General features: G+C 43.8%; 1 protein-coding gene across 3 annotated transcripts in view; it reads right to left on the reverse strand.

Annotated features, from left to right (window-relative positions):
- Window positions 1–24,211, reverse strand: part of Ppp1r12b (protein phosphatase 1 regulatory subunit 12B) — a 199,177-nt gene that overhangs the window by 89,502 nt on the left and 85,464 nt on the right. For all 3 annotated transcript variants that reach the window (XM_052201269.1, XM_052201273.1, XM_052201274.1), the window contains one exon: window positions 1,824–1,914. In XM_052201269.1, coding sequence (XP_052057229.1) covers window positions 1,824–1,914 — 91 coding nt within the window. The remainder of the gene's footprint in view (window positions 1–1,823; window positions 1,915–24,211) is intronic.

Consider the following 24,211-nt stretch of genomic DNA (forward strand, 5'->3'; position numbering starts at 1 on the left):
AGACACATGCCGTACAATTTCATTTATATGATTCATAAAGCAGTTAAACTCAGAGAGAGAGAGAGAAAACGGAAGACTGCTTGTTTTGCATGGAGTGATTGCATAATGAATAGAAAGCTTTATGACGAAGAACATTCTGGAGATGGGCAGTGCTGATGGGAGTTACTTAATGATGCTGAACGTAAACTTAAAACCGTGGAAATGGCCAAGTTTTCGTATGTACTAGAATAAAAGAAAAACAACAAACAGTCCTGGGCTGCATGGAGGATGGATACTATGGGAAGAACAGAAACAGCTGCATCCAGGGAGGCCAGGAAAGACAGATCATCTTTGGTAACTGTATTGTATGCTGTCCCTTTCGCAGTCATCAGCACTCTCTCCTGACTTCCGCACCACCTAAATAGAAAATTAAAGACCGCTCCTTTCTGCCACACCGGTTTCTCGTTCATCTGCGATGCCCCTGCTACCTCTGGTTTTCTCTTCATTCTGCTTCCTTGCTCTCTCAACTTCCTTCAGTGCCCTTCTCGCGGCCTTTCCTCCACGCTCAAGGCCGTACAGCCTGAGGCCCTGCCCTTGCCACTCTGCTGGGACGACTCTGAACTGTGTCCTAACTAGTCTTCTGGTTTCCTGGCTTAGCAACCATCTTCTACCTATATGCCAGCCTCTGCAAATAGTGTCTGCCACATCACATTCTTCCTTAAACCGCTCTCACGGCTCCTGTAACAGGCCTTTCTTCTAACTGAAATATAACTCACGTATCGGAAAACTCTGCCCTTTACTGTTGGTGATCCGCTGGTTCCTAGGGTGCTCTGAGCTTTCCCACTGCCACTGCTCTCAACTCAGGACATTTTCATCAGCTCCGAAAGAAGCCACAGCCAGTAGCAAGTCTCTTCCCGCTCTTCTTCCCTGAACCCCAAGCATTAGCCATCTGTCTGTCCATCCCTCCCTCTGTCCCTCTCCCCCTCCCCCACTTTCTCTACCTCTCCCTGGCTATGTCATTTTGGACACACCACATAATGGACTACTAACAAATGAGCTCTTTGTGCCCGGGTTGTTTTACTTGAAATGTTTTCTCAAAGTTCATCTGTGCTGTAACACCACTTTAATTTTGTTTATTCATGTGTATTTCTGTGTGTGGATTTATGTATGTGTATGCAGATGCCCACAGGAGGCCAGACAAGGCTGCTGGATCCCCTGGATGTGGAGATACAGGCTGTTGTAAGCTTCCTGATATGAGCATTGGGAACTGAACCTGATCCTTTGCAAGAGCAGCAAGTGCTAACTGCCAAAGCATTATTTCCAGCTCCTATAACATTCAATTTTAATTCCAAATAAAATTTCCCTGTATGGGCATGGCACATTCTGTTCATTCTTATTATGAAGTACATTACTGGATTAGTTGTACTTTGGCTATTTTGAATAATGCTGTTATATCATTCTCTATACAAGTTTATATGTGAATATATGTTTTCATTTATTTATCTAAGAGTAGTCTGTGTGTGTTGGGTCAAATGGAAAGTCTATGTTTAACTCTTTGAACTGCTGTCAGTTAGAGGTTCTCCATGTGTGGAGGGCCACAAGGCTTCTCAAAAGTTCTTACGCAAAGCTGGAATGAGCCGGGAGGAATGGGGGTGAGCACGAGTAGAGGGGGCCATAAACGTATTAGACTCCACACAGTATACCCCTAGACGTGGTGACAACTGTGATGGCATCACAGTGGCTGGGGTAAAAGCATTCATTTTAGTATGTTTGCTACGTACTTCTGCTGGGGAGGAGAAAGAGGAAAGAACACTGGAGTGGAGCAGGGTCAGGGACACGCTTACCTGAGTAGACCTTCGAGTCTGCCGAGCTTGTCTGGAGCGCGCTTTCCGTAAGGACTCTGCCTCCTCATCCCGTACTGGAGTCAGATAAGACCTAGAAAGAGAGGAAGGAGAAGGAGATCCACATCCTGAAGGGATTCCTGCATGCTGAGAATAAAGGGCGGTAAAGGTCGAAATGACCAGAAAGCTACGTGCCCTCTGTGAATGCTGTTACGGCATTCCGGATATTTGTAAATGTGCCACCACCCATAGAGTGTGCCATCTGTAAAAAGAGAACTGCATTTTGTTTCTTCCCTCTTGTCTCGTTCCTTGCCTTGCCTTTGTGACAGGGAGCTGCGGGCCATGCTAACGAGAGGCAGTGATAGAAGGTGTCCATGCTTTGTTCCTGCTGTCTCCCCGCTCCGGGGAGTTACTGGTTAGCAAGCTTCTTTACACACCACTCACCAAATAACCTAAAGCTTCCTCTCAGAGGAATCCGGCTAAGGTTTGTGTGTACTAATGTTCACATGGAGATTAAAGGTGGATATCAAGTGTCTTCATCATTCTCCTGTGTGTGCTTGCGCATTCACACATTCATGTGTACGAATGCAGGAATGCAAATATTCCTGTGCACACATACCTAACCCTGAACCCTAAAGATGTGTGCCACTACTGCCTGCTTAGTAGGATTTTTGTAGACCAATGCCTATAGGACTTAAAAATTGATCTAGTTCTAAGATTCAGGATAGAGATGATAAAATTATCCCTGCTTTGTGGATGAGACAGCCAAGGCCCAAGGGAACATAAAAACAGCCAAGATCACCAGGTTATTCATTCGCCAAAGACATCACCACGATGCTCTCCTGCATCCAGAACTTTCCTTAATTATTCCACAATGAAACATTTGTTTCTTTGACAAAGCATCGTGGCATTTCAGCTACCTGGATGCCAGCTACATGCAAACCTGTCAGCCGGAGGACTGAGTAGACTGAGCTGTGCCGACCGCTTCCTCTGCATCCCAGCAATGTCGGTGTTACTCAACTGTCTAATGGTACAGGATGGCTTTCACGTTTACAGAAGTAGCCATCAACCCCTTATAAGGCTGCTGTGAAAGAACCTTGACAGTCAAAGAGCATGCGAGACTGAACTCTCCTTTGGAGAGCACTGACTCTACCGTCAGATGCAGAATGGCACGAGAGGCTAGGGAGGTTAACTGTAGACCAGGAGAAAAAAAGTGCTGAGTTCTTCTACCACTTAGTCACTTAGTCACAGAATAAAGAAGATGGCAAAGTGTTTTCTAAGACTTCAGTCAGCTTTAACCATAATGAATCCATATTTATTCTGATTGATTGTGGAAAATAGGCGACTCATCTTCTCGCTAAAAGCCTATTCATTGGTCTGGCCAAAGGAGTCATCTTTAAGTATTCCAGGGGGCTTGGTTCCAGGACGCCCCACCCCCAAGTACCCAAAGCCATGCTCAAGTCACATATAAAATCACACAGGATTGGCAGATTTGTTATACATTCTCTTTAAATATATACCTGAAATCATCTCTAGCTTACTTCCACTGTGTAGTACAATGTAAGCGCTGTGTACCTGGCCATCAGACCAGGTTAGCTGAGGAATGACGAGAGACAATTGCCTGTACATGTTAAGAACAAGTCTATTTTTTCTCCTGCATATTTTCAACTCTATGGTAGAATCCATAGATTGAGAACTTGTGATACAGAACTTTGATTGTACTAAGCTTCCCATGTTTCTATGGGTTTCTACGGGTCTTTAGTTCCTTAGATGGAACTTTGTATAATAATGGAAGCGTCCAATAGTCACCCTTATATAGAAACCAGCAGCCACATTTTAAATGTGGCCAGTGCAACAGAGGACATCCTTTTTAACTTTGTCATTAAATTTTAAACAGCAATACAAGAATACTGACTGTGACACTGGGAAGCACAGCTCTGGAGGGCTGGGAATATTCTGAAGAGACACAATCTCAGCTCTCTCCTTAAATGTGTAAAATGCACACTGAACAGAATTCATAAAGATAGATTGTTTGAGAACAATTGATTACATTTTCTTCTCCACGTTTTCATTTTTCTTCTGTGCTTCCCATAGGACATATTACTATAACCTTATGCTTTTATACAGTAATCTTAAATTTTATGAGCTGGTGCCAGGGCTCCCATCTTCAGGGTATTTATGGTACAGCAAACAGGAAGATGTTCAGAGACCAGAGCACCTCAGAGCCCCCTTTTTTCTAATTCCAGCATTTATAGTCTCTATATCTGTATGCCTTTACCCATACCACCCTGCTTTCCCTTTGCCCCCCTCTACACAGAGAACTCCAAGAAAACAGTTACCTTCTTGTGCAGGCCTGCATAGCAGAATGAAGGTCAAGACATGCATGGAGAAGAACAGCAAGAAAGGTAAGTGGCTGCTGGGAAACGCTGCAGCCTCAGCACCCGTCTCCCTTGGAAACTAGAGTAAGCCTGCACTGCCACTGCTACCCAGCAAGCCAGAGGCAGAGCGTTTGTAATTTGCTAAGAAGCTGTTCCTAGGAAGGGGGAAAAGGAAGGGGAGGAGGGTAAAATCCCGGGGCTCAGCAAGCCAGTGCTACTAATAGTTCCCAAAATACCATTCCATTAGATGCATATTTTATATACTGTACCAAGTCAATCAATACTCCTTGCCATCTGACAGAGGGAGAAGGGGAGTTCTTCTTTACGTGACAGGAGAGGAGTGGAGAGGCGCAGCACTCCGTTCTGGCTATTTCATCTGCCCTTGGGCTACTCTAGCTGTGGCATCCACCCAAGTGAGCTGTAAATACTGCCTCACTGGAGGCTGGGGCCCAGCCAGCTGCTGCATACCAAGAGAGGAAAAGAGACAGCTAAAGAAGAACACATGACAGGGACACGAAGACGACTTTCATCTCTGTATAAAGGGCTAAGCCGGAGAGAAGGAAGCTGTAAGCACCGCTCAGGCTGAGGACTACCTAAGGAGCAGGGAGATTTCTACATCTAAGCAACTTCTGGGAGGAAAGGGCTTACCTAGCTTACAGGGTACAGTCTACCATCTAGGGAAGCCAATCTGAACTCAAGGCAGAAGCCTGCAAGCAGGAACCAAAGCCAAGCCCACAGAGGAATGGCGCTTCCCAGCTTGTTCCTAGGCATCACACATAACACAGGGTCACCTGCCTGGGGGTGGCACTGTCTTCCATGGGTCAGGCCCTCCTCAATCATTAGCTATCAGAAAAACTCCCCACAGACATGTCTCTAAGCCTTTCCGGTGGGAGCAATTCTTTGGTTGAGGTTCCTTTCCCCCAGACATGTCCAGGTCTTGTCAGACTGACAAATAGCCAACCAGCCCACTAGTGTACGTCGTATATTAAGGTCTGGTCTGATTTCAGTTTAGTGGGACTGAGTCCAAAGTGTTACGTGCCACTGTGCACTCGAGTCAGCACTGATATCAGAGCTGACGTTCAAGCAAGGAAGCCATGCTATCGCCTCAGTGACCAAAGAGAGACACAGGCAGAGAGAGAACATGGGTGTGCGTGCGTGCGTGCGTGCGTGCGTGCGTGTGTGTGTGTGTGTATGTGTGTGTGTGTGTAATAATTTCTGAATCTTCTAGACTGGCACTATCAGGGACAATTTTGCAGTTATCTGGCCCTCAATGTCAGTGGTGTGGAGTCTTCAGCCTGAGTACTACACATTCCTGGAGAGAAGGACCAGGCGATACATCTTTGAGTTATGTGTCCCCAACAGGGCTCACACAGTTGCTGATGACTCTCGAGGCAGGGGCTATGCACCCACTGCTGCCGTGCTGGGCTGCAGACGAGTACACACAACGGTACCTGCATGGCCTACAAAGCCCGGCCTCTCACAGCTGCCTTATTCTAGTCCCCATGCTCTACAGCACAAAACTATGGCTCAGAGGACTCTTTGCTGTACTGTGTTTGTGACCTGCCTCCAATCAGCAGAGTGTACTCGAGTTCTCCCCACTCTGAACATTTGCTCAAGAAAAACCACGTCAGAGTTCAGAGCCAAAGCCACTTTCACAAATGACAGTGCTTTACTTATGTAGGTCACTTTACAATTAGTTCACTGGTCACAGCAGGTGTTACTGATGCCAAGAATGATAGGTTCACGTGCCAACAAGGCCAGTGCATGCTGCTCTGCTGCACGCCACAGGCTACACCGTCGAGACCTGACCAACTGTCTCCAGTGTTCATCACCTAATGCACAGTAGAGTAGGGTACCATCACTGTTTGCTGTCTAAAGTAAGAAAGTCGACATATATACATAGAAAAAACTCAAATCTTAATAGGAAGGATGACAAACAGACAATGGGAGTAACTACAGAATAAAAACCATAACCATCACAAGAGAAGACACACAACAAAAGACACCTGACCTTACAAAAGACAGACAACCGCAAGACAATGACATCAGATCAGCAAAACAGACTATCAGGAAAATTAAAGAAACAGAAAACTAGAAAAGCCCACAAACAAAAGAGAAAAGTGTTTCACTAGCAGCAAGGAAATCAGAGTTTAAACCAAGGGAAAGCTACTTTTATCTTTTTTTGATAGGTAAAAAAAGAAAAACAAAGTAATATTTCAAATGTAGCTCAGTGGTAAACAAGAGAGAAGTATGCACTCACCCACTAGACTCAGATTTCCCATTGGAAAGACCCAGGATAAACCCTTGCATATTTATACACGGACAAGGGCACATACAGCAGTAGTGTCATTAGTACTCTGTGTGTGTGTGTGTGTGTGTATGTGTGTGAGAGAGAGACAGAGACAGAGAGACAGAGACAGAGACAAAGACAGAGACACAGAGAGAGAAAGAGAGAGACAGAGAGCGCATCTGTGTCCAATAGCAGAGAAAACATCCTATCCATCCAATGCTAACCTCCCCGCTGAAGTCCTAAGAATGTGGGCATTTTTCTTTGTCGTTACAGCATTAGCAGATAGCATCCTGCCTACTCTATCAGGCACTCCAAATAATTAGTGAACTGAATTAAGGTTATGCGTGAAAAATGGAACTGGGTTATGACTCACAGTTACGAGCCTTATGTTAAATTCCTATTCATTTGCTAACTTACCACTTCTTAGTTTAGCTGGTGTGTTGGTTCATTCATTCTCCTTTTCATTCATTCTGGTCATTTTCCCATCTTACTATTTATCTACCTTGGATACTATATATAAAAATGAAGAAGGCTTGATCTTGAACAGAATCTTGTGGGAAGATGTACAGTGATAATCAGTAGTTAAGAAGAAAAATGCCAAAGATTCTTATGGAGAGAAAACCTGATACTCTTTAAGGGGCTAAGGAATGAAACGCTGCAGAAGAGTTAAGGAGTTAAGAGGCTTCCTGGGGGAAGGGAGGCATATTTCATGGGGCACAGTCTCAGGTCTGAGTAGGAGCCAGTGATCTGGTGTGGAGCACAGCCTTGGGGGGAGGGGAAGTGAGGGATACGAAAGCCACAGGCTCAATGGCAGGGCCTGAGTTAACAGAGCACTACAGATGAAGAAGAGTGGAAAATGGGAGGAGTTCTGGTTTTAGATGTTCGGGGATCAAACTCAGGGCCTTGTACATGCCAAGCAGAGACTCCACCATTAGGTTGCATCCCCAGATAGAAACCGGAGGATCCTTAAGGAATAGGATCCTTGAGGACTTGCTCACAGGGGACGTGAGCGAAGGAGGAAAGGGCTCTGGTGTTTGCTTTGGCTTGTGATGGTTTGAACATGCTTGGCCCAGGGAGTGGCACTATTAGGAAATGTGGCCTTGTGTGTATGGAATGGGTGTGCCACTGTGGGTATGGGCTTTAAGGCCCTCACCCTAGCTGCCTGGAAGGCAGTATTCTGCTAGCAGCCTTCAGATGAAGATGTAGAACTCTCAGCTCCTCTGCACCACGCCTGCCTGGACACTGCCATGTCCCTGCCTTGATGATAATGGACTGAACCTCTGAACCTGTAAGCCACCCTAATTAAATGTTGTTCTTTATAAGACTTACATTGGTCATGGTGTCTGTTCACAGCAGTAAACCCCTAACTAAGACAGACTCTCTACCAGCAAACTCTTCTAGTTTGATGTCTGAATTTCTCAATTTGGTAGCACATATAAGAGGCAGGAGGGCTTTTTTTCTTTAATACATAAGAAAAGACTTTCTCTGTTTTAAAGTCCAGAAGGTAGAATAGTTTAGTCTAGTTTGTCTCTAGGCTTTTTCTTAAGGGGACTTGAGAACCCTAAAAGGAAAATCCATAATGATACTTGAAACAGATGACGTAAGGGTGGTGTGCTAAGGGGCAGGAGAACAGCCACACACATGCCCTTCTGTAGAACGTCAGGCAGAGAGCAGAGCACTTCCCTTAGCCTTCTATGCAGTATGAAGAGCACCGAGAGATCCAGGACAGAACACGACAGAGGAGACAGCTGGAGTAGATCTGCTAAAGAGGCAAGAACCCTGGGAAGAGCAGGGCAGACATTTGCTGCTGCAAAACCGAGACAACACAAGGAAGAAACTGCAGAACCACAAAGGGAGCCACGAGAGAACAGTGCCTCAGAGGTTATGGCGGAACGATTTTTAAAAACAGTAGTGAACCTTTTGTAGCACTTGGGAGAGCAGGCACTTCACCTTGCCTAAGCAGCACAGTAGTTTTGGCCCTGGTCGAGGGGTTATGGGTGAGCCAGCCTCGAAGGCAAGAGCAAGGGAGAGCTGGCCGTGTCATAAGGTAGTGTGGGTTGGGGGGTGACCCTGTCCCCTCCTCACCCCTCACCACCTGTGCCAGTTGGGAGAGCTGGCTCTGGGGTCATGAGAGCAAGTGAGCTGGCCCTCCCTCTCATCTGTGGTGATGTGGCATGGGTGCAGGGGGGTTCCTGCCCTCCTCCCTCATGTGTAGTAGTTAGTAGAGTTGGCCCCGAGGCTATGATAGCAGAGCTAGTCTTGCCCCCACAGTGGCTGCAGCACTTGGGAGAGCAGGCACCTGGGCAATACAATGCAGCTGGCCCTGATGGTGAATGCCAAGAGTGAGCCAGCCCCACCCCCAGCCCTAGCCCCGGGGGTTGTGAGCACAGGAGCTGGCCCCACCCCTCACAGGACACAGCACTTGGGAAACTGGGCACCTTGAGGGCCAGCACAATGGAGCTGGCTCTTGATGCCATTGCTCAGTAATGTTCTTGAGGTAACCTGGGTTCCCCTTATGCAGCACCCCTGATTAGCCTGAGGATCCAATATTGATGGTGTCAGAGATGCCAGAAACCTCGAACCATTTCCAAGTAAAGATGTGTAGACAGAGGGATACACTACGGGGCACACTGTGGCACACTCCAGCTTCCATGATGAGATATTTTTCAATGCTGTGTGTGTGTGTGTGTGTGTGTTTTCTTTGGGGGGGGGGTTGCAAGAGTAAAGAGCAGATATGAGGGGATGGGGAGATGGCATGGCCTTTGGCAAAGCAATGTCCCTGGTTGGCAGGTGGAGAAGAATTTCTATTTTAGTAGGCTGGGGTGAGTAAGAAGCCAGGAGTAAACAGCGTGAACTGGGAGGGCTTTTCCAAGAGCAGCATGCAGCTAAGCAGGGTGAAGCTGGGGGCATCAGAGCACAGTGTGGGAAGAGCCGCGCCTGCCCAGGAAGAATCCTGTCTGTCCAGAGCACATCTGTCAGCGAACAGCTAAACTGGGGTTTACTTCCCATTCTTAATGAATCATGTGTCCCACGAGTTGAACACAGCTGACTGCATTATAACAGACGCTGGCTCCTGAAGGACACTTGAAGGACACATGGGCTACATTTTACGTCCGTGCCAGTGATCAGTGGGCCATTTTCATCACCAGTGCACGGGGACCCTGAATCAGCCCTCCATCCCACCAGCCTCAGGTTAGGAGACTGGGGTTTCCTAAGAGGAAATAAATCAAAGAGGCGATACCCTGCCCAGAGTTACCTTGAGACCCTGAGGAAGAAATATTGTTATTTAAACAAGAAGCAGGAACTATCGTCCAGGTACCTTGCTCTCAGCTGAGCCCTATTTGTAAATACTTCATAAAAAGAACTATCTTACCCAATGTTCCAGAACTCTGCCAAAGATAAAACTCTTTTGGCAGGCATCCTGACCCAATACTGTACAAGGCAACTTCTCTTCTGATTTTCTGAGGCCTTGTATTTCCCATCAGATTTGAAAGAAAATAGAAGGTCTCCATTTGCTGTGTTTTCCAAAATGACTCATTTCTGTGTAGTGTTGGTCCTTTTACAGACATCAGGAGAGCCATGGTGCTCACACCGGCAACAAGCTCTTGGTATAGAATGCTCCAGCTCAGGCTAACCTCTGCGATACCTTTGTGTGGTCCTGCTGAGGTCAAAGAATGGCAGCAGAGTCCTGAAGATGTGGTTTTAAATTCCTACTTTTATCATTACTAATTCTGATTACTCAAAAGTTCTTTATCTTATCTGATTCTCAACAAGTACAATGGGGAAAAGCAGATGGGGGCATATAATAAACTTTCAAAAAATAAAAATCATTAGTTCCTTTAGTCTAAGCTTTTCATATATATAAATGCTGACTCAAATTCTACCTCCATGAAGCCTATTCTAATTAATATACTATCCTCCATCATTCATCTTGCTTCGTCTGAAAACCTAATATATTTGCCGGAACACAGTGCTGAACTGAGGGAGAAAATGAGCATATTAGAGATCCTCACTACTGAGAGCACAAGGTATGGCATGTCCCCTCTCTACTATACCTAGAGTTCTGAGCACATGGATGTTCATTAGACAGTCACTGATAACTCAGGATCCCATAATTTTAGAACGTAATGCTATCTATATATACCCTAATCCAAACTAGCTAGCCAGCGGAGACACTCAGACTAGAGAGTTACAAAGCTTGCCTGGAAGACATCAGGTGCCTTTGATGAGAGGTAAAGTATGCATCCTACTTGCAAACCAGAGAGCTTTTTCCCTGGATCTGTCACTGTCCTCTGAAGAAGTACCAGGAAATTCACAAGGGCTTTCATGTGCTAGAAGTTATTTGCCATCCTATATTAAAACAGTTAAAATGGCATATGGGAGCTGTGCCCCTCTGAAACACAAACTATTCTTTGATGTCATACATTCTAGGAGTTCGACTGACATGCATGCCTCTGCTGCCACCCGAAGGGCAGAGAAGATCCTACAACTGATCTAACATCTATGTAATACTCAACTCTGAGATAAAGAAAGCCCAGTAAAAAGCCACCTCACAAGTTCACAGTGCAGGGACAAAAAGGAACAGATTACCATTTTATGGGTCAAATCTGACCTAAGAACACTGTGAAAAGAATTCTGGGTTCAGCCTGGAGCTGGAGAGCAAAAGTAGTGAGCAGAGGTATTTAACACGAAGGCGCTCTCATGGGCAGAGGAAAAGATTCTCTGAACACACCACTATTAGCATAGGCACTGTGACCAACAACATATACATGGGACCTCATGAAACTGAAAAGTTTCTTCCAACCACAGACACACTTGCTCAACCATGAACATATAGCCAGAAACTGGAAACAACCTAGATGTCCCTTAAGAGAAGAATGACTTGAAGGCAAATGAATGCAACTAAGAAAAAAAATCACTGAGGGAGGTACCTCAGACTCAGACAAACATGATATGTATTTGTGTCTATGTGGATATCAGTTGTGAAGTCAATGATAGCCAAGCTACATTCTGCAGGACCACAGAGATATAGAGAGACTAGATTAGTCATTCTCAACCTTCCTGGGGCTTGGACCCTTTCATACAGTTCCTCATGTTGTGGTGACCTCCAACCATAAAATTACTATTGTTGCTACTTCATAACTGTAATTTTGCTACTTTTATGAATTGTAATGTAAATATATGTATTTTCTGATGGTCATAGGCAACTCCTATGAAAGGAGTTCTGAACCCCAAAAGGTTGTGGCCCACGGGTTGAGAACCAGTGGAATAGAGGGAGCAGATTGATTTTATTAGGAAAGGGAAATAGAATAGATCTGGGTGGGGCTGGAATGGGAAGGGAAAGGGAGCTGTGGGAAGGATTATGGAAGAGACAGCTAATTTTAAGGGGCATTTGAGAGAAGTATGAAAACCTTATACTGTAGAAACTTCCTAAAATACATACATATATGGAGGTGATCTAAATGAAATCATCAAATAATGGGGACCAAGAGTCCCAACTGGCTATCACTTATCATAAAAGTTTCCAGTACTGAGACTGGGATTCCAGGCAACCCAGGCTGGCGCCAAGACAGGTTGGTCTCCACAAACTGATAGCAAGGCCCACTGCTGGCTGACAACACCTACACAGCTCACTGAAGAGAAGATGCCAAGCTGGCGCCTACAGTGTCTGCATCCTGCATTCCAGAGTCTTTAGTCCATAAACATTCTGTACACTCTCTAAAATAAACACACACACACACATAAACACCAAGCCAGCCACAAACTATTTTTCTACAGTGGTGTACTGCCTGCAAAATATGGTAGGACAATGCTGGCACAAAGCTTATGAAAGTAACCAACCAGTAACTGATTTAACTTCAAGCTCACACCACAAGATGGAACCCATACCTGACACTGCCTGGGTAACCAAGAACCCGAGGCTGCATAACACAGGGACCTAAGGTATAAAATAATAATGGTCTACAAAAAGGGGTGGGGGGATGTAGTGATGAGATGACCCCAATTGGTGCGGCTATATTCTTTCATCAGGGCCTTGCTCACCCATCATCAGAGAAGTTTCTTTCTGCAGTAGATGGGAGAAAATACAGAGACTCACAGCCAGAGAGTAAGACCTTAGAACACTTCCCCCTAAATGGAATGCCTCCATCAAATCCCTCGCCTTAGAGCTCAGAGAGGAAGACACAGAAAGAGTCTAAGAGCAGATTGGATGGAGGGCGCAGAAAACAAGACCCTCTAAATCCACTCGAGCAGAGCTGCTACCAACTCACATGGACTGGGGCCGTGTGCAATGGTTTCCAGGTTAGTGTTTTTATGGGGGGTTCCTGAGTTTGCCAACGAGGGGGTCTCTGATTCTTGTGCCTTCTCTCGAGCTCTCTGCCTTCTGTTAGTCTGTCATGTCTAACTTCAATGAGGTGCTTTTTATTTTAGGGTACATTTTATTATAATTTTTAAGAATGAATGAATGAATGACACAGTCACTACTACAGTAAAGGTCAACAGATGAACTGTTACACCTGCTGGGTAAGGAAAAATCCATTTTCTTCAATAAAGTGGCACTGGGCATATTATTCACCCCTTATATTCAGGAGTAATTGACAAACATAAAATGGACTCCCTAAGTTTTTTTGCATGTGTGCTTTTATTTGGATATAGTTTAGTGTTTTTAAATTTCTTTTTGGCTGTTTTTTGTTATATTGTGTTATTGTTTGGTTTTTGAGAAAGAACTCACAGCTGGGTGGGTAGGAGGAGAGAGGCTACGGAAGGTCTTGGAGGAGGGGACGAATATGCTCAAAATATAATTAAATTTAAAAATTATTTTAAATGATAAAAAAATTTAAAAATCTAAAAAATAAAGTAAAATGAAGGAGTTCTCCTGGCACTGAGCAGGACACTGCTAGGCAGAGACTGTGAGCTCAAGCTACTCTGGGATGGGGGGCTCTGCATGGGCACAACTGGGAGGAGGTGGATGAGGGCAGAATATGGTCAGGAAAGGTCTGCTTTGTACTTGGACAGAGCAATGCCCTAAGCAAGGACACAAAATGGATATGGAAGAGAAGGATGGGCTAGAGACAACTGAGAGAAAAGGACACTTTCAGATAAGTGGGGCTGAGGCAGGAGGATCACTATTTTTAGGCCACTCTGGTATATAGGCTGAGACCCCATCTTAATAAACAAACATGCACAAATAAAAATGAAAAAGAGGCTAAAGAGTAATTCTTTTGCAGAACTAAATCATCAATTAACATGATTTTAAAACTGACGGGTTCTGCATAATTTTCAATTTTGTCCAGAAACTGGTCCTCTAAGCATAAAGATTAAATTAGAAAATTTTTGTCTTATATATAGACAAAAAAATTTTCTTACATAAAGAAATTCACATCTAGTAATAAATCAACAGCCTTTGTTTACACAGACCTCAAACAGTGTCCTCACTCAGTATGAAGGTAGCGGAAACGTATTCTCTTCTTCACCTACACAACCCAGCTTCTCTCAGCAATACCCTAATTATCTGACGGTGATTTTTGACAAGTTAAAATTTATATTATGCAATATTTAAGACAAATAAAAAAGATGAACAGTACAAACTAATACCTGTGTATCATTAACATTCAACTCAAGAATAACAGACAGTATTAATTTCATCATTAACATATAAAAGCTTTCCTGGGTTCTAAAACTTTTAATTAGCTTATGCTATGTTGACCTTTGGATCTGTTCCTTACATCCTTGTGCCTATGCATATTCACTAGGGGTGTGAAGAAACACAGGTTCTAAGCTGGCTATTCTTAAATCCCTGCATCTTATTCTTACTACCTGCAATTTCTCCTCTAGCTAGCCCATTAAAACAACCAAGTTAACTTCCCAAAGAACTCCAAGGAAAAGGAGTCCAACAGGACAAGCATGCATGATGGAGCAGATGTTGGGGGTGGGCCAACTCAAAGCCAGGGATCTGGGCCTGGGTGGAGCGGACTTGGCCAGCTCTACAGTAGGCAAGGAACAGGCAGCTCTCCCCTGCTGGGGGTGGGGGCAGTTCTCCCTCACCCACACCAGCAGGAGCAGCAAGGGGCAGGCACAGCTCTCTGTGCAGGTGTGGGGGAACATAGCAGGATGGACAGACATGTCCACTTGGCCTTTGGGGGCAACATGGGTCACAGACGCCCACACAGACCCCTGTAGCTACAGGCCAGGGCCCTTGGTAGCAGCACAGGCAGGACATCACCGTGGCCTCAGGTGGCTGCTCCTCACCACCTGCTTGTCACCAGTTCCAGCTCTCTTCACAGTACACACCTGTTCTGTTTCTCTCGCTCTCTCATCTCTCCACTACACACGTGCTTATCATAGTGGCATAGTCCATGCCAGGTAGCGGTGGGCAAGCGCCCCTGGGGGTCTTCTGCCCTGCCTGGGACTTGTGGCAACAAGGCGGGGCCTACTAGTCTGCCTCTTTTGAAGACAGTGTCTTAATATATTGCCCAAGCTGGCCTTGAACTCATATTATTGTCTTCCAGTTTCCTAAGGTTATAGATGTACCCCTCCATACGCAGCAGAATGTGCCTGCTTTGAAATAGTTAAAATAAATAGTACATTGTTACCCAAGGGACTACAGAACAGTAGGAGGATGGACAGCACTGGAAAGTTCTGAGTTAGCATGCTGCTTGAGTATTTGCTCTGTGGTTTGGGGTAAAGCAGGTTCCCTTTCTGACCTGCTCCTGGTATGTAAATGAGAGCTCAGAATATCTTCTTTGTAAATTTGTTGTGAGGATTAAAAGTAACTGATGGAGACAGGTATTTCATACAAACTGTAATTTCCTTGTCAGCACTCACGTTGGCATTAAAAAATGTCTTTCTGTGCCTAGCTTCTCTAGATCCAATACCGAGAGTCTAAATGGTGCTACTATTTTAGACTTCAAATTGCTTATTTAATGTTTAAACTCAGTATGCTGTAGGGATCTCAGGTTGTGAGACTGTGTTCTTCATGTACCTGTGTCTAACCTCCTTTTCTATCAGTTACAGAGATTCCAAACTACCACCATAGAATGAATGTCACTGGAATAAAGCAAGTCTTTGGGTTTTCTAGTGTATATAAACAAAATTTTTAATATTTTTATAGTCAATTCTGCTGCAGCAATGCCTAAGAATACAATGTATGCAATGTTAATTTAAAAACGTTATTGTGCTGACAAGATGGCTTAGTAGATGCAAAGGTGCTTGCCACTAAGCCTGGTGACACTGATTGATCCCTCCATACCTCCCTCCCTCCTTTCTTTCTTTTTTGTTTTGAGACAGGGTTTCTCTGTGCAGCTTGGGCTATCCTGGAACTCACAGAGATCCACCTGCCTCTGCCTCCTGAGTGCTGGATGAAAGGCGCATGCCAACGGTGCCTGGTCTTCCTCCTCTCTCTCACCTATTAATTTTGGACTTTTTGAGATGGGTTTGAGACAGGCCCAGGCTGGCCTCAACGCTGTGCTAATCCTCCTGCCTCAGCCTTCTCAGTGCTCTGTTGTACCTGACTTTGACCTTTCCTTTCACAGATAATTTCTGGGTAGCCTGGGATGCCATCTATGCTATTTTATCTTCAATGTACAATTCGCCTGTGTCATGTACACTCTGCTCTCTTCTTGCTCAAGAGTCACACAAGGAAAGAAAGAAACATCAGTAAAAAAAAAACAGTAGGTTCAACGTTGTTACAGACATTTAGACAAGGAAAACATTTTAGATCAAAAATGGAAAGAGATTGTGAGTCTATAAAATCTCTTCTTTAACTGGCAACTGTCATAGCTTTGAGATAATTTTAAGTGTTTTTAAAAATGATGGCTTAGTTATTCGTTTTAAAATTTCTAATATTCCAAAGATGGCGTTAAATTAATCTGCAGACAGTTTCGCATTAGCTGGAATAACTACCTAGTTTAAGAGACTCCAAAGGACTCAAGAAGGTTGGTATGAGGGCAGACGACTCAGTCAGCAGAGGTCAGCTTGAGAAGCAAGCAGAGCTGACTATACTGTGGGTTATTCAGAGGAACAAGCAAGTTTAGCCTCTTGTGGAAACAAACTATTTATAGCCATTTCTTGGGTGGATGGAAGGAAGGACATCTGAAGGAGGAAAGTGACATAAAATTCAGGGCTGGCCAGAGGGAGGGACAAGGTAGCAGGGAGACAACGAGGAGACAAGGCAGGCAAAGACAGGCACTACCAGCTCTAATATTAGCCTGGGGAATTATTTATATTCTGTTGCTAAGGAAAACTTGGAGCTTTGGAAAATGAACTTGACCACTACATGGTTGTGACAGCTGCTGTTGGCCTGGCATCCCTGCAGAGCTATCTGCCAACTGCTGGCCACTTGCCATTTCTGTCCTGCAGTCTGCCAGTCAAATCATCTGACCCTTCAGAGCCAGATGTTTTCTATAGTCCCCAGGTCAACCCAAAAACCGGAGGACTGTGATCAATGCTATCTATAATCTGGGCTGCAAATCAAGACAGGCTGGCCCTGGAATCAAACCTTTATTCTGAATGGGTATTATCGTAATTCAGAAGTTGTAATATTTCAATATAGAGAAAAAGGGGGTCTAGCCGATGATAAGGAAAGACTTCACACAGTCTTATAACTTCAACTCACTTTATACCCTTTCATTAGAGTAAGGAGCCTATCTTCTGCTCCTTTCCTTTATGGAAAGAAAGCAACTAACAGCTAAACATACTACAGCTTTTTCAAGAAAGCGAACATTAGTAAATCCAAGACCCAATTCTCCTTAAAATTAATAAATCCTATTATATATTTTGTTGTGAAATGTGAATTCAAGACCATGGCTGGGCATGGCAGATCACACACAGTTCTGAGAAGGGCTGCCTCAGCTACTGAGTGAGACCTGGTCTTAAGAAAATAAAGCACATCAGCCAGGCTTGACATCCCAAATACTCTAGAGGATGAGGCATAGAGACCCTTACCTTCTGCCAGGGCAACAGAGTAAGTTTAAGCCCCGGTTTCCCTTACATTAAAAAAAAAAAAATCTAACAAAGGGGCTAGGGAAAGAGCATTCTCATACAGGCAAAGGGAAGGGCAGATGTGGGATAGGGGGCTGGTAGAGGGGTAACTGGGAAGTGGGATATCATTTGAGATGTAAACAAATGGAATGATTTAAAAAAAAGAAAAGAGAGTGCTTATCTAGCAGCAACAAGGACAGGCCCTAGGTTCAATCTCTAGTCACACTAGTCACACATGCCACATACACACACAGACATACAAACACACACATAAATACACCCACAGAGACATACACACACAGACCTACAAACACATCCACACATACAGACACACATATATAGACATATGCTCACATAGACATACACATACAAATATACACACATGTATACACATATATACACACAGTCACACATTTATACACACAGACATATATATACACACAAAGACACACACAGAGAAATACATACATAGACACACACAGACACAGACATACATAAACCTTTATATACACAGAGACATAGAAAGACACACACACACACCACAAACTCGAATTCTGAAAACCTTGACTTGCTATGGCAATTATCATTGGATGCCTCCTCCACAGACTAATATCACAAGGGAACTGGTTCCCAGAGCAAATTTCTTTTCAATTATTTCCTCTTCCATTCCATTATAACAGTAATACTTTTACACAGAAGAAAGGGGGGAGAGAATTCCCCAGAATCTCTCTCTCTCCCTCTCTCCCTCTCTCCCTCCCTCCCCCCTTCTCTCTCTCACACACACACACACAAACACAGCATTAATACTGTTGTGTTTATCTGTTATCATACATTATCCTTTGCACCTGGCTTTGTCCATTTAACAATGTATCAGTGTCAACTGAGTCCAGACAGCGCCAGGAGAGCGCTGAAACAACAGTTGGCCAGTCCTACACACTCACAATGCCTTCCTGAAACAAAACCTCTCAGGAGAGACAATGTGAAATGGGGTGCTAAGTCCCACGCCCCAGCCTAAGTGACTCAATTATGAGGCAAAGGGAGATTATTTCTGAGCGGTGGCTTTCTACTGCTGAAGTCCTGCAGTGGCCTGCTTCAAATCCCCATTTATCCCAAAGCTTCTAATTGCTTCACACTGGACCTGTGAATGAGGGTTTCAAGGCCCCACAGTGGTTTCCCGCAGGAGTCAAAACACTTCCACAATGAGCTGATTACAGAGAAAGCTGAAGCTTCAAAGAGAAGAATTAGCACTCAGCAGGCTCTTTCAGAAGAAAAATGTAGCTGTTTCAAAACATCTCATTTTTTTCCCTCTTAGTTTATGCTCTTCGAGGGGGAGAAACTAAATGGCTTTAATTCTGTAAAGGCTTAAATGATATGGTTTATGTGATAAGTCATTCCCCTGCTGAAAATTCTACTATGGTATTTCACAGCTCTGAGAACAGAAGATCAAGTTGCTTAACATAACCCAGACAAAAATTGGCTTGATTTGATTCCTGCCTACCTCTCGAGCTCCACCATTTCCAAATACAATCCAGTGGAGTGTTAATTTGGGTGTTTCTGCAGGGCAGGAACAACCTCACTGGATACACACCACGCCCACTTGTCCCCAAGCTCCGCCCTCAACCACCACTTCCCAGGTGACCAGAGAAGGCTTCTGAGTGAACCAGTCTAACTTAGCTTAACCCACCCTTCTCCACTTGATTTGCCACACCTCGCTCCCTTCAGCTAACCCTGTTTTCATACAGACATGTTCTGAAATGCTACAGTGGCCTTGTCTTCCACAGCCTCCAGGACAGGAGGCTCGTTTGTTTCATGAATTTACATTTCTCTAAAATATCACCCTCCCACTGCTACTAATTTCCAGTTGCCTCTGGTCATTTCCTAGGTACCAACACAGTCTGATTCAGATTCCTCTCCTCCACATCCTCACAGGAATGTAGACATTTCCTGTTCTGAAGTTGTGCGTGTGAATGGGTAGGTGCACATGAGTGCTGGTACCCTTGCAATCCAAAACTGAGCGTCAGATCCGCTGCAGCCCGCCTTATAGGCGCTTATAAACTGCTGAGTGTGGGTGCTGGAAACCAAGTTAGGCTCTTCTCAAGAGGAGCTAAGCCAGATCTCCAGTCCCAATTTATATATTTCTTTTTCATAGAGCTTAAAAATGACACAGTAGTATTTGATTTACTTGGTCAGCTTCTCAGAATAGATTTTCAATACTAAAGATCAGGAAACAGTTTTTTCCTGATGTTGTCATTTCAATCTTTGACTGACATATGCCAGGTAGAGTCCTTCAATAAATGGCTGTTAGATTGGCCCACATATGCAAGTCTCCATTTAACAAGACTATTCACTTATATTATACACTGTGTGCCTGTGCCAGGATCCCAGCCTTTCGAGAATAAAGGCCCAGCTAGCTGCTATGCTAAATTCTTGACTTGGGAGTCCATAATTTTTTTTTCTCCAATTACTTTTCTGTCCCTGTCCAGATCCTTGAATAGATTCTTTTCCTTTCCCTCTGAAGCACAGGGTTTACAATGTATACTTCTCACGAGCTAGACAGCCATTCCAGAATTCTAACTTGATATAAGTTCTTGGTTACAAGTCTTAGCTAAGTATGACCTCACATGTGACAGTAAAATCTGAGCCTCTGTATCCGTAGTGCTACATATAGATATAACGATAGTCTTGGCGACCAATCCTATCTACCTGAGTTCAAATCCCAGGACCTACATGGAGGAAGGATGGAGCCAACTTCTGCAAACTGTCCTCTGACCTCCACACACAGCCACAGCATTCATCGACCCTCTTCCTCCAATTCTTAAGTGTAATAAGTATATTTTCACCACATTTACTTTTTGTCATCTCTTCTATCAAGCACTCAGTATAAGCCTGATGTGTTTTATGTGCCTTTCTTCTGTGACAGTCTTTCCTAGTCACTTCACACTCATTATTACCCATTTGTTCCTGTCTAATAACTTCAGAGTTTAAAAGCCAGAAATTAAAAAAAAAATTCATGACACTTTAAGCTTAAAATTGTCTAGTGGCATATTGCCTACAAAATCCACTAGTAGTATAAATCTGAGAAATAAGTCCACATAAAAATATATACACAAATGTTTATAGTAATATTATCTATAATAGCTAACAGGTAAAATAATGTGAATGTTTCAATTTATGAATAAACAAACAATATTAAATGGTAGACTATAAAAAGGAATCAAGTCTGATACCTGCCTCAACACAGACATGCTTTGAAAACATACCAGAAAGAAGCCAATCATAACCCCTCATCTGTTTCCACTTTACATGAAAGGTTGAAAATAAGAAAGACAGAAAATGTTTCAGTAGTTGCTTAGGTTGCAGGGAAGCGGGTGTAAGACATGAGAGATACAGGTACAGGATTTCTATTACAGGTAATGAGAATATTCAAAATTCACTGTGTCAATTGTCACACTTATTGGCCCATATTCTAATAACCAATGTCTTTGGATGGAGAGATGGCTCAGTGCTTAAGAGTATTTGCTACTCTTACTGACAGCGCAGGTTCAGTTCTCAGCACCCACATGGTGGCTCCGAATCATCTGTTCCAAGGATCTAATGCCCTTCTTGTAACCTCCCCAGGCACCAGGCATGCACGTGACACACATACAAGCATAGGTGCAGGCAAAACACTCACACGCATAAAATTAAAAAATCTAAAAATGAAATAAAACAATGTCTTGCCGCTTTAAATAAGGTACATGAAGTATGTCTCTATAAATCTGTTGGAAAAATTCTACCAGGCCATCATGGTTCATAGCATATAAATCCCGAATCCTCATCGCTGGCTACTTTTAGATGCTGACTCGATATAGTTACCTATCTCCTCAAGCCTCATCTTGTTTCACTGAAATCTCTATCGTGTTTCATTTAAATAATAAAATGTCTTACAGTTTCTTCAAACAATCTTACTCCACTTATCACTTATGTCTTTTCAACTGCTGCGACTGCTTAGAAAGTTCACCCCTAGGGGCTGGGGAGACAGCTCAGAGGTTAAGAGCCCTTGTTCTTGCCAAGGATTAGGTTCAACTCCCAATACTTATAACCATGGTGGTTCACAATAATCTATAATAACTTCAGTTCTAGGTATCCAACACCCTCTTCTGACTTCCTGGGCATCAGACACAAGTGCTGCATATATACATGCAGGCAATACACTCATACACATAAAATAAATAAATCTCTTTTAAAAACTTCTTTCTACTGCTACTTATGGCAATCCTCTTGCCTTAGGCTCCTGAGTGCTAGGATTACATGTAACACTGTACCTGACTTCCTATACAAAAATTATTTTTAAAGATTGCATAAGATAACCGCCATGTTCTTTCATAGCTGCTACTTACCCTATAGACCTTTGTCTAAGCACCAGACTCTCACGGCAGCCTCCTGGGGTCCCCGAGAGAGGTATTCATAAGAGATCTCTGTTAACACACGGTTTATAACTCACACTATCTCTTTATGGCACAGACTGAACATCTGTTAACCAAACTGCTGGAACCAGAAGCATATGCAGATTTGAAGTATTTCCATACATGTAAGGAGTTACTTTGGATAAGAAATCCGCATCTGAACATAACTCATCTAGGTTTCATATGGTGTGTCCCCAGCGACAAGTTCACGCACTGAACATTTTTAACTCCAGATAGTAGGTCCAACAGCAGAGCAGTGACCAGACTGTGACAGCGCTGAGTAGGCAGCGTGAGACATTCAGATGAGCAGCTTCGTTAGGGGACGGCCACTGGAGGGAGGTTCCCAGGAGCAGCAGCGTCCAGCCCATGCTGTCTGCTGCTCACTGCCTTCTTGGTTGCCAGGCATGAGCTGCTTTGCTCGTCTGCATTTCCATTGCCATGCCTGGCTCACCACAGGCCCAGAACAATAAACCAGCTGGCCAGAGTGTAATCCCCGAAGCCACAAACAAAAGAAACCTTCCTCCTTCAAATGATTTCTCTCAGATACTTTTTAGTGTCCAAAACCTGACATGCTCACCCTACACACATAACATAGAGGTTAACTTATGCAATCTTTAAAAATAATTTTGTATAGGAAGTCAGGTACGGTGTTATATGTGATCCTAGCACTCAGGAGGCTGAGGTAGGAGGATTGCCGTAAGTTCAAGAAGCCTGGGCTACACAGTAAGTACCAGGCCAGCCAGAAGGACACAGCAAGACCTGGTCTCCAAGAAACAAAATCAGTTTTGTGTACATATGAAATGTACATCTTAATACAGCATCTTAATACAGCACTTAATACAGTGAACTTAGCATTCACCAATGTCTCAGTTTAGTCTTTTTAATTCTTCTATGTGTTTTATGTAGAAAGGGCCTCACTATGTACGCCAGGCTAACCTGGAACTCATAGACACCCTGCCTCTGCCTAAGTGCTGGGATTAAAGGTGTGTGCCACTGCACCAGCTAATTGTTCGTATAGTTGCTACTCCTTGAGGAAATGTACCCGGGTCACCCTATTTGTTAAGGTGACGGTGCTCAGTGGAGAGCTGACAAAACAGCCAGAAGAGAACCAAAATCTGACTCAATTGGTAAAGTGATGCCTTATCTACTGTATGTTACAACATTCACAAGGCAGTGGCTCTGAGTCTATGAACACTGCATTCTATACAGCCTGAAAACAAACATGATTCCTCCATCTTCCCAAGGATCATACTTAATGAATTTAACATTTAAGTTCTCTCAACCAGGAAACACTCTGTGTGGGAAATGTGGGTGTATGTGTTTGGGTGGGTATGTACATGGTCACATATGGCTGTGTGTGGGAGGGGTCTTCCTTAACTGCTTCTCCACTTTAACTTTTGAGACAGGGCCTCTCACTGAATCAGTAGGTCATGATTGGCTATGCGGCCTGACCTGTGAGCGTGGACATTACAGATGCTGTGCCCTGTTATTATGTGGTTGCTGATAATCTGAACTTATGTCCTCATACTTCTACCAAAAAAAAAACACTTTCCAATTGAGTCATACCCCCAGCATTTTTAAAGAGTGATTTCTTCTTTAGCTAATGGAAGACTGCTCCTTAGTTTCTCGAATGAAACTAATGGTACTTCTCTGCGCACTAGAGTAAATGTATAAGCATCACTTATTCACCAATATATAACCTTTACTTGTCTATATAAGAGGGCAAGTAGGGGTGAGGGCAATAGCTCAGCTCTAAGAATATGTGCTGACCTCCAAAAGGCCTGAGCTGGAGTCCCGGCACCTGTATCAGGAGCCTCACAACTGCTACAAGTCCAGCTACAGGGTCTCTGACCCCTTCTTCTGGCCTCCAAGGGCACTAGCAACACATATGGCACATGTACACACATTCACAAGCAAACATGCATGCATGCACATATGCACGCACGCATACATGCACGCATACACCTGAATAAACACATCTTTTTAAAAAGAGGACAACTACTGGGCTCAGAACTCCATTAGTCCAGAAAACTGATTTCCTTAAAAAATTTTATGGAAAGAACAGTAAGAGGAAAATGCTGTTCTTCAATACACTTAACTTCTCCCCTCCTTTCTCGAAATGTTATCTTTGGTTATCTTCATAATATACAAGTAACTAAAAAGTTAGGTACTGTCGTCTTAGATTACATTTCCTGGCATCTCACAGACACATACATACTGAGAGTTAGAAAAATATCTTTTTGGATATTGAAAATAAGTCAAACTAAAAATCTAGACCTTGATAAAGATTTGTTCTTTTCC

This window comes from Apodemus sylvaticus, chromosome 12 (assembly GCF_947179515.1).
Source record: "Apodemus sylvaticus chromosome 12, mApoSyl1.1, whole genome shotgun sequence".
NCBI lineage: Eukaryota > Metazoa > Chordata > Mammalia > Rodentia > Muridae > Apodemus > Apodemus sylvaticus.